This window comes from Poecilia reticulata, linkage group LG7 (assembly GCF_000633615.1).
Source record: "Poecilia reticulata strain Guanapo linkage group LG7, Guppy_female_1.0+MT, whole genome shotgun sequence".
NCBI classification, from domain to species: Eukaryota; Metazoa; Chordata; class Actinopteri; order Cyprinodontiformes; family Poeciliidae; genus Poecilia; species Poecilia reticulata.
Genome location: NC_024337.1, coordinates 30504442 through 30515317, shown reverse-complemented (window position 1 = coordinate 30515317; position 10876 = coordinate 30504442). Strand labels below are relative to the sequence as shown.

The 10876-nt window shown below is 42.8% G+C and overlaps 2 protein-coding genes across 3 annotated transcripts in view; both read right to left on the bottom strand.

The window, feature by feature from the left end:
- Positions 1-6700, bottom strand: part of clcn6 (chloride channel 6) — a 10990-nt gene extending 4290 nt beyond the window's left edge. The window contains exons 1-15 of one of the 2 annotated variants that reach the window (XM_008414915.2): positions 6592-6700; positions 6139-6198; positions 5558-5623; positions 5303-5435; positions 5120-5226; positions 4815-4941; positions 4042-4109; positions 3756-3814; positions 3553-3685; positions 2781-2894; positions 1935-2101; positions 1751-1862; positions 1523-1652; positions 1093-1246; positions 434-590 (exon numbers count right to left, since the gene is read on the bottom strand). In XM_008414915.2, coding sequence (XP_008413137.1) covers positions 434-590; positions 1093-1246; positions 1523-1652; positions 1751-1862; positions 1935-2101; positions 2781-2894; positions 3553-3685; positions 3756-3814; positions 4042-4109; positions 4815-4941; positions 5120-5226; positions 5303-5435; positions 5558-5623; positions 6139-6198; positions 6592-6666 — 1662 coding nt within the window. In that variant the 5' untranslated portion in view covers positions 6667-6700. Of the gene's footprint in view, positions 1-433; positions 591-1092; positions 1247-1522; positions 1653-1750; positions 1863-1934; positions 2102-2780; positions 2895-3552; positions 3686-3755; positions 3815-4041; positions 4110-4814; positions 4942-5119; positions 5227-5302; positions 5436-5557; positions 5624-6138; positions 6199-6591 lie in introns of those variants that run through there. The other variant, XM_008414916.2, reaches the window with a different exon arrangement.
- Positions 6701-8136: 1436 nt separating this feature from the next.
- The window catches only part of LOC103468070 (L-rhamnose-binding lectin CSL2-like), a 5318-nt gene continuing 2578 nt past the window's right edge, over positions 8137-10876 (bottom strand). The window contains exons 5-10 of the mRNA XM_008414914.1: positions 10370-10505; positions 9207-9316; positions 9082-9126; positions 8863-8995; positions 8678-8781; positions 8137-8381 (exon numbers count right to left, since the gene is read on the bottom strand). Of these exons, the coding sequence (XP_008413136.1) occupies positions 8356-8381; positions 8678-8781; positions 8863-8995; positions 9082-9126; positions 9207-9316; positions 10370-10505 (554 nt within the window). The 3' untranslated portion in view covers positions 8137-8355. The remainder of the gene's footprint in view (positions 8382-8677; positions 8782-8862; positions 8996-9081; positions 9127-9206; positions 9317-10369; positions 10506-10876) is intronic.

The following is a 10876-nucleotide window of genomic DNA, read 5'->3' as shown; positions in this document are numbered from 1 at the left end:
TTAGGCCCAGCTTGAGCCCAGCTTAGGCCCAGTTTGAGCCCAGCTTGAGCCCAGTTTAGGCCCAGCTTAAGCCCAATTTGGGCCCAACTTGGGCCCAATTTGGGCCCAGCTTGGGCCCGGCTTCAGCTGCCAGGCCTCATCCGTCTCCAAGAAACTTTCCGGTCGGTTCTCTCTGACCAAGGCGCATTAAGACCAAACATGTCCAGTGTGTCCAGACGTCTGCGGTTTAATTCAGATGCAGCTTTGCAGACTGAAGTTGTGAAGTCTTGATGTTTTCAGAGGCTCTTTAGTCCTTTAAAACAAACTTGCTTCGTGTTTTCTAGTCATGAACATCTCAGGTGTTTTAAGCAAAACGTCAGAAACATGAACTCCTAACTGCAAACTCCACAGACTGAAACCTTGACATGTGACAGAGAGGAAGCAGCGTCGGCACCATTAGCGTGATCATGATGGGCAGCCCGTATGTGATCTCATTGGTGGACTCGATGAGGATGACGGTGAGGCTGATGGTCATCCTGACCACGCCCCCGAGGAAGGCCGCCGCTCCGATCAGGGCAAAGGTCCCCGAGTAGATGTGGAGTCCCAGTTCCCTGAGAGAACAGATCCCAGTTAGAACCAGTAACAGTGATCTTGAAACCAGACGCTGAGGCCGGATCTGAAGCTGCAGTCAGACTGTTGAGACGAAGCTCCAGGTCCAAACAGGTGAATCGTTTCTAATCGGCTCTCTGATGGCCAGCAGGACGACGTCTGAAAACACCTACTGGGTCTTTGACATTTTCTACAGCTGAAAATCTAGTGATGGTGATAATATTGGGAAACACTGCAAAAATGATTTTGGTTGTAAAATCTGCATATTTTCTCCTCTCCTCTGTTTTTGGCTCAATAATTCGTCACCATGAAAAGAGCAAGTTGATATATTTATTCCATAGTTGGAGCCATTTTCTATCATCACTTTGGTATTTAGATGATTTATCCTCTAATGTTAGTTAAATACATGTAAATAAATGTCTTTGTATAATATTTAATGTTGGTTTTAATCTTCTTCTGTAGAACATTTTAAAGGAAACGAGAATTTTTTTAATTTTTTTTTACACTTTGAGGATGTTTGCGACCAGACGTCCGAACGCAGCGCCACACAGGAGAGACGGGACGAAGAGACCGCTGGGGACCGAGACGCCGTACGTCCAACACGCCAACAGGAAGTACAACAGGAAGAAGATGGACAGAGTGGCCGGGCTGAAGGTTCCTGTCAGAAGAGATCATCAGTTTATGACTGTGTTGAAATAAAAACCATAAATCACTGAATGTAATAAACTTTTACATCAGTGGCGGCCGCCATCTTGTTTTTACATGTTTATTTAACTCCACAGAGAACCTATTAATTATTCATGCAATAATTATAACTCAAGACTTTTATATGTGCATTGAAAATATGCATAGGCCTCAAAAAGGCCTCATGATGAATCAGTGTGCAGAATATTTGCGTAGAATATCAGCTCTATGCAACAGGCTGAAGCCTCACCGTCCTGGTGGAAGAGCTGGTGGATGGCCGCCTCCTGAGGGTTGAACAACAACGTCGCCATGTCGTTGTAGGATTTATTGGAGCAGAAAAACTGCCGGATGGTTGAGTTGATGTCTTCACTGCCAGAAACCTGCCAACAAAACGCCGTCTGTGAGGCTGGAGAGGCTGAAGGCGAACAATTTTCTCTTCGTCCGTCACGGAAAACCGGCGAAAACATTTAAAGCTCACTGTGGAGTTGTGGGTCGTCGGGGAGGACAGGTCCCGGCATTCGCCCAACAGAACCGAGGCCAGAAATATCACCAACGTGGTCACCATGGCAACCAGCAGACTCTCCAGGACCCTGGGAACAAAACGGCGTCAGCCTGTTTGTTACGCGGAGCGACGCGGCCGTCCGGCTGCCGGCGGGGCGGACCTGATGAACCGGGCTTTGGGGTGAATGTGCCTCATCCGGTACTTGGCCAGGCACTTGTTCATGCAGTTGAAGAGCGCCCCCAGCAGGCCGCCCACCACGCCCATCAGGACGAAGAAGCCCAGGTCCACTGCTGTCCACAGGTGGCATTTCTTGTCCCCGTCTGAACACTGAAGGACAAAGATGAACTTATTAAGGATTCAAACAGTTTGTTTAGATATTTTAACTGATTTATTCAGGAAAAGATTTTATATCAATAAAGTCGCATTTAATCTGGACTAAAACCCAGCAGCTGGTCAGAACCATAACAGATTCTGGCCAAAATATTTGATGTGTTATGATGATGCTGGTTTTCACCGTCTGACGTGTTTGTGATGTTTTTATGACCTTTGACCTCCGTGTTGCTGAAACGTGCTATAAAAGTAATTTACATCAGTGATTGACATAAATTAAGATCATAATTTCCATTTGTGTCAGTTTACAACTGGAAAATAACCAACAGGAGAACTGGAATCACTCACATCGTTGCAATTTAACTTTTAAACTGTTTGAACCATTTTAACTTAAAGAAAAACCATCTTCAGATGCAGGTTTCCACGTTTTAACGTGTTTCACCGATTTATCTGAAAAACCTGCAGCTTTTACGTGTTTATGAAAGAAAAGGTGGAATCAGAGGAAACAGACATGAGAGATTAAAGTCTAAAGGCAGAATGACATCATTTGATCTGACTGAGAATCATTCACCGTTCAGCTGCTGCAGCTGCTGCAGCTGCTGCAGCTGCTGCAGCTGCTGCAGCTGCTTGGCGCTCGGATCTCTGCAGACAAAACCAACTGACGATGGATCCTCACCTTGAACTCTCCAAAGTTGAGGAGCCCAGGCAGCTGGAAGGAGCCCCATTTATTAAAGTTGATCCCAGAGCGGAAGAAGTTCAGCGTGAAAGTGGCCGACATCGAGCAGAAGAGCTGAAAACAGAGATCAGATCAGAGAAGGCCAACAATCTTCATTCATCTCATTTAGTTTCTGTAAATCCTGCTATGAGCTACATGTTGAAAAAAAATCTTAAAATGAGAAAGAGGAGAAAGTTTAAACGTCTCTTCCATCCATGGCATTCAAAGCAACATGGCTGCAGGATCAAACCCACAACTCGGCGTTTCTCTGCTCTGGATGTTGAGCTGCTATGTCATACAGCCACATTCTTCAGTCAGAAGCTTCTTCAGAGTAGCTGTAGCACTGACTGCTACTGCAGCATCACCATCCATAAATGGTGCCAACTTTACAATCCAAATTAATTTTTGCTCTCAGTCCATCTAAATACAATTTAGAGCTGAAAATGTTACAAAAAAAAGCAACTTTTACGTTTTTATAAATATCTATTTCAGGAAATTTGTTGTCATTTTTTTATATTTAGGGAATATTATGCAGGAAAAATTATTAAATGTACTTTTAATGTCATTTTGTTGTGAAAGTGAAAAGCAATCATTCCTCCACAAAATAAAAATCTTCTAAAACCTCCATTTATTACACAGTTATTTAAAAAAACAGCGTTTTTATCTAAAGTTATGGTTGTGGTGAAGTTTTCTAAAGGACGGATCGGCGCTGCTTTAGGAAAAGACAACACACCACTTTCCAGGTGAGGGCCTGGTTCCAGAAGGAGGAGCCCTCCTCCAGACTGAAGAGAGTGCCCCCTATTGGCGCACCGAAGGCAGCAGCAACTCCAGCGGCGGCACCAGCCGACACAAAGTCCCGCTTGTCTCTGCGGAGCAGATCAGTAAGAAAATCAGCCACATTTCCAATGTTAGATAAGTGAGATTAGCTGGTCGTACCTGTCGCTGCGGAAATACGGAAAATCAAATTTGATCCTCCTGAAGGTGATGCTCTGAAACTGATGGAGGGAAAACGCAGAAAATTAGGAGTGTTTCACCTGGGCAGGTCGTGTGTGTGTGTGTGTGTGTGTGTGTGTGTGTGTGTGTGTGTGTGTGTGTGTGTGTGTGTGTGTGTGTGTGTGAGCAGTCAGAGCAGAGAGCCTGCAGTAACGCCCTCAGGTTAGCCATCCTCTCATGGTAAACCGGTTTAGAGGATCATCAGCTGATCCGTGTGGCGGCGCCGCACCTGAGGAAGCCCAGCTCCCACTATGGCTCCACTGTGGATCATCGGACCTTCCTTTCCCACAAACAGACCTGAGGGGACAAACAGCTGATCTGAGTCATCATGTCTGTTTGGCTCCATGCCTGCTGAACGTCTCCTTCCAGTCAGATCCTCCCATAATGTCACATCGACCCAAAACCAAGATGTGAGAAAAGAAACTGAGCTRTAATAGGATTAAGTTAATCCAGTTAAACAGTCAGAAAGTTAATTTTGATAAATATGTTGAAATAATGAAATAATTTAGTAAATCAGTTCATTCTGGTCATTTGCTGAAAGAACAAAATCAGAGCAATAATTAAGAAAAAAACTGTAGAAAAATATAAACATTTTACATTAAAAAAATAAACTTTCTCTGTCAGTAATTATGTTCTGCTCCAGATGCAGTTTTAGCTTCAAATTCTGTGAAAATAAATGTCCTGTTCAGGCCCCACTGATGAGAAAACAGAAAATAAATGACCAGATCATCTCTACATGTTCCGTCCAGCAGGAAGAGCTGAACTTCCACAAGCTGAGGCTTTTCTTAGCTTCATCCTGTAGGACAAACCATCCAGCGATAAACAAAAGCTGTCATTGCATAATCTTTATTTTATTATTTAAAAAAGGAATCGAATTTGTTTATCTGGATTTTTCTATAAATTGCTAATATTGCATAAAAAAGGCTGACGTGTTGAGAAACCTGCAGATTGTGTCACTTTCCTTTGATTAATCGTCAGAACAGTGGTTTACTGCAGCCCTACCTCCAGCCACGCTGAACAGAACCCCAGCAGCTTTGCAGAGAAACGTTCGCAGTCGCACGATTCCTGGGATCTTCACTCCGTTCAGGTAACTTTTGATCTCTGGGATCCCGGATCCTGCGGCCACCGGCTGGAGGACGAGACGCAACGATAGCAACACGTTTACGAGGTGAAGGTCAGCGGATTGGCCTGCTGCCACACACACACACACACACACACACACTTCAACTGGAAACACATCCCAGCAGGTCAGGGGAAGCAGTGATGGTCACCTGCTGGATGTTCCCACCAACATGAGGAGAACAAACCTCGATGAGGACGAGCAGGCTGGCGATGAAGACGAACAGCATGTTGAAGGTGAGCAGCTCCAGCAGAGACAGAGACAGACAGCCTCTGTCTGTGCATTTCTCTATAGCTGGAAGTCTGCAGTTAAGGAGCACTTCCTGTTTTACGTGATGGAGCTTCCTGTGTGTCGAAACGCTAAAGGATACAATCAGCGACCACGGAGAATTTGATTTTAGTGAAGAGATGAACGAAGAAGTCCACAAACAGCCCAAGCAGTCCGACCGTGACCCCGATCACGAACACCATCACCCACCGCACCGCCTCGTACTTCCTGGCTTTCTGAGGGAAAATTAAAGATGCATTCAGACTTTTCACATCAACCATCTTCAGAAACCTAAATGTTGTTATATTTATGTTTTTGTTTTTCTGAAATGACACTAAAGTTTTATGCATTTCCTCACCTTGTTGTCCAGGCCCTCCAGAACCTCCACATACGGCTCGTTGATGCAGCGGTCATAATCCAGACTCTAACAAGGCCAAAGAGGCAAATATTCACCAATTCATCTGGGAATAACTTCATAAAGACCAACCCTGTGGTTCTGGACATACTTTCCTTCCAGTGGAACCAACATTCTTATCCTTTTTAAAGCGGTTCTGGTCAATAGTTCATGTATAAAATCCCCCACAGTGGACAGAGGAAGGTCCTGGTTATGACACCACATCAGCTGACGGGGATCAAAAGTAGGGCCAGGACTTTAATGGGTTAAACTTGAATAATTAATTAGATTTTAACACAATTAAGTGCATTTTTTAAGACATACAAAGGTTCCGGTATGCGTTTCTGGTACACCTGTAAATATGACGCACAAGCCACATCCGCTAACACCAATGGACATGAAAAACACTGAGAAAAAGCTGATGATGTACAAGGCGGCCATAGAACTGGGTCCCTCAGGGTCAAAGCGATTTGGACTCAAAGTAACAAACTTCTGCTGATCAGAACCGCTTTAAACTCTCTGAAAACTTCCCAAAGGTTTCTCACCTCGTAGTCTTTCCTGGGCAGGATCTCATCTTCCTCATCTCGGAGCTCCCCAAGAATTGTCTGAGAAAATATGAAAAAATATATGTAAAAAAAATGATGCACAAGCAGATTGAATCAGTTAGGAAACAAACAAGATGAAATCTCAACAGCAGGGACTGAAATCAGCTGCTACTGTGGTGAGAACTTCGGATGGACGATCCGGACGGATGCACAAAAATATTAAAATGAGTTTACAGCTGGGAGCAGGAGTTACTGACAAACAGAACGAAGCTGAAATTAAACCAATAAACGGGAAGAAACACAGATTCTCTCTGGGGAGAAGCTGAACACTTGAGGCTGGCAGGAGATGCAGCAGCAGCAGGGTGGAGCAGAGAYTCCTGGAGGAACCGGACCAGAACCCGGGGATGCCCCACCGAACCCCGCCTTCACCGCCTGAACCCCCGCTGCCCTCACCAGCTCCTCCGGCGTCCGCGTCTCTCCCTCCCTGCAGCAACACTGGCAACAAAAACAGCCTCTGCAGCACGCCATCTTTGCTGTTGTGTCATGCTGCTTTCATGAACTGTGGTAAAAAACAGAGTCAGCCGAGCTAAAAGCTAAGAAACGAACATTTACCGAAGGGAAAACCAAAAGATATGTTTGAAATAATAAATAAATATATAGTAATTTGCTTCAAAGGCTTCATAATCGGACTTTTTACTATTCGGAATCATTTAATAAATGCATGCTTTGTTTCGGAAGCGCATATTTCCCGAGACAAGTGAATGCAGCAGAGCTCCTTTCACGTGACAGTTTTTTGTTTGAAAGCTTTATTTAACAACTTTCCGTTAACAACAAAAATACTGGATTAAAAAAACTGGATAGTTTTAAATATAAGTTTCGCTATAGAAATAAACTGAACTGAATATATTCATATTATTTCACCAAGTCGAATAAAAAATAAAAAATAATAATTTCACAAACATTTGACATATAAATAAATGGTAAATTACATATTTTTTGTAAATAAGTGTATTTAGAGTGCTTTTGCATATTAAAAAGGTTGAATTAGTGCAAATATGCATGGTGTCGAATTGGGCTCTCTGACTATTCATCCGCTTGTGTTCAGGATGTGTGGGGTCTGCAGAAATGCTAGCTGCACTTTCCCTGACCTTTAACCTGAACACCTCCTACATGGAGGGACGATCAGCCCTGATGATGAGTGCTCCCTCCAGTCTGGACCAGAAAAACAGAACATCTGCCCTGTTAGATGAGCCAAACAGGCTGAAAACTTAACTTCTGTAAAATGTTCCTCATACAGTCCTGACTGATTCATTACAAGCATAGATGGACATCAAGCATCTTCTGTTAATGTGTCATAATTTTGATGATTATGGCCTACTGCTGAGAATTAATCTACTCAGCTTTTTCTACATTTTATTTTAACTAAGCCCAATTAAATACAGATTTTTGAAGCAGAGATATGCTGTGCATGCGGTGCTGCATGAATTCCTGCATCGATGCAGCGATGCATGGAGCAGAGCAGCATCTGGCTCTGCTGGAAGCCGGGTGGCTTCAGCCTTTCTCTGCTCTGTTATGGTGACAATGTGCAAAACTGTGCAATATAGTTTTTACATCTAAAAACAATATGCATAATAATCATATAAAAGATTAAAAAAAACATAATAACCAACAAAATATCCTGGTTTAGGGATTTGACTGAATGTATATAAATAACTAGTATTTATACATTATGTTTTAGTATTTTTTTTAATCGTATTATATTTATAATGGTTCAAATGTTTCCCTTTTTATGTAAAAGCAGCAGCTATTTTTTCATCAGCCTTATCGTTTATACAGTCTGACTTCACAGTTCCTGCTGCTGGTTTTAAACCACAAAAATCATTTTTATTGTAGCACAAGTAGTAAACCAGTTTCTCTTCAAAACAGCCAGAGGCAACATTGTTTTCTGATTGCTTGTTTAAACTCTGAGGTATTTTAATAAAACTACAGGAGACTGAGCACGATGCTGGAGTAGATTTATTCATTTATGCAGATAAAGGAAGGAAAGAAAAGCAAAGATCTTAAATCATGTTCTGTCCAAACTGTGGTCAAACACAGAGCAGCTCAGACTGAACTGGGTGATGAGATGAAAACATGCAGAAGCTCTTGAACTATATATTCAATTCATTTGTGATTAAATGTAAGAAGCTTAGGGATGTCTGAAGTGTTATCTTGATTTTAGGCTCCTGGTTCAATCACAGGATCTGCAAAAGAACAAAAAGAAAAAAGTCTGAGATGCTTCAAAAAGTGTTACAAAAACACACTGAATGAAAAACTTTACTGGTAGAAAACATTGAGATTATGGAGAAAACACCTTCATGGCCTTTAACTTTACTATGAGATGCAGATATGATGGTATAGAAAAGTGTTCTTAAAGCAAAACAAGAAAACAAATCTGGTTGTTTTATGTTGTGACAAACAGCTTTTGATGATCAGATAAAGGGAAATGCAACTTCCTTGTCTCCGTCACAGTAAAAGCCTGTAGTTTTGTCCCACTCACTCTCACAGGTGTGGGCCACCTCCAGGTACTTGTAAGTGCCCACACAGGGATCTCCAAACACAGAGTTGCTTGCTTTGACAGAGCAGCTCGTTTTTCCATTGCAGCTGTGGATCCACATTAATGCAACAGCAGTTAGCTGCAGGAAGCAGGAAGGTCGACGCTGAGAGCAGACAGACCATCAGTACCTGGCAGCGACTTCGCCTGAAGGCCTCAAGCAGTCGGTCTTCTGGACCTGAGCGGCAGGACGCTGGAAAGAGCAGGTGGTCGGGTCAGAGCGTCCGTAAAAAGCCCCAATCACAGATATGATCTGCCCCTCATCTGGAAGGAAGAAACATGAGGTCAGTCGGGCAGTGAATGCAGAAAATTAAACAAAACTGAGAGAAACAAGGAATCTGTGATCAGACCACACTGAAGGTTCAACAGCGACTGTTCGCAGGCCACAGTTCGGACTGTTGGAGAAACAGAAATCACACGAATAAATCACATTCTGTCCAGCTTTTAGAAGATCTCTGCGATTAAACATACGAACCTGCAGGGAAACAGGAATATGTGGTGTCCACGTATTTATAGATGCCGTAACACGGATCAGAAGTATGAAACACGCCGGCGTTTACTTCACACACTTTCTTCCCATCACATCTAAAAAAAAGAAGTTTCCCATCAGTCTGCTGCTGCAGGGATAATGGCTCTGGCTATTTGAACCTTTGTTTAGGCCGTTTCTGCCCTAGTTAGCGGCCGGGCCTCAGGAGGAAGAGAAGGGGAAGAAGACACAATAAACACAGCATAAACATTACATTAAATAAATATTTTAAAAAGCAAAGCTTCAGTCGGCCAAGAAAAAGCTGCAGTGCTATCAATATTTCTGTCATGAAATGTGGTTGTTTGTAGATGAGGATGGCCGTGATGGGACCGGGTGGCAGGGCAGAAATGTTGCTTTTACTGAAGATCGCAAAGAGAACAGACGCTACACGACAAAGGCAGGGCAGACGGGACACAACGTACGACAACTGGCACACGAGTCGGCAGGGAGCCGGTGGCACAGGAGGGGTTAAATATGGGAGCAATCAGGGAACAGGACGGCCGGCCGGGGCAGTCAGGGGCCAAACAAGACGACAGCGAACAACTGAACTACAAACACACACAAATCCAAACCCTCACAATTAAATGTTCCATCATAAAGCTTTAAATGCTACTTTAAATTAACAGACAGTTTCTCTGCGTTTGTAGTAATCTTAATTACTATGAATTAATTATTTCAGGCCTGAAATCTGGCTGTAGATTGTGTGGTCCCTGTTTCCTTTGAATCAAAAGTAAAATTAAAAAATGCTTATTGAAAATACTCTGCTGTATGTAACAATTTTTTTTACATTTTTTTGGGGTAAACTCTTTACAAATGCACCCATCAAAGTCAAATGTGTGAAGCTCAGATGTGTAGCATCGTTAACAGGAGGTTCAGGGCCACACAGAATCAGATCAGGAGCTCAAAGGTTTGGACATCACTGCTTTAATAAATGTGCTCATTTTTTTACCTCCAGCCGAATGGAGACAGATTTGCATGAATTTATGTCAATATTTTAAAAAACGCAGCGCTGCCTTTGGATGAGACAACACCGTTTGTCTCCATTAAAACCACAAAGTTTTCAGCTGTTGGAACTTTAAATGGCATTAAGTGGGAACACTGGGGTCTGGTACCTGGCCTTCAGCGTGTCCAGGGAGCCCTTCTGGGAGCATTTGGTGTTGGTGAGCTGGTTGTCGGGTCTGAACTCACTGCAGGTCTCTCTGTCTTCCCGTCCGTACAGAACCGACTGCACAGCGATCACTCCTGTTTCTGTTACACAGTGAGGATGGGAGACAAACGCAGCGGCAGAGATGAAAAATCACTTTGACAACGTCACGCTGAACTGGACAAACTGCAGAGAAGGTCTGATTAGTTGTGAATGTTTTTATTTTTGTTTTGTTTTCACCACCGTATTGTATCGGATTAAAAACCTTCCCTTTCTTAGAAAACATTTAACAGTTTTTGGCTCTTTAGCTGGTGAAAGTTTTGTCCCATTTCTGACATAACTCAGATATCAGCTAAAGAGAAGGTCTTCCTGTTTCTTGGTTAAAATTAACTAATTAATTTCTTACAGTTTAGCTAATTATTTGGCTATTAATATATATCTCCAAGATATATCTTGTACTTTTTAATAAACTATG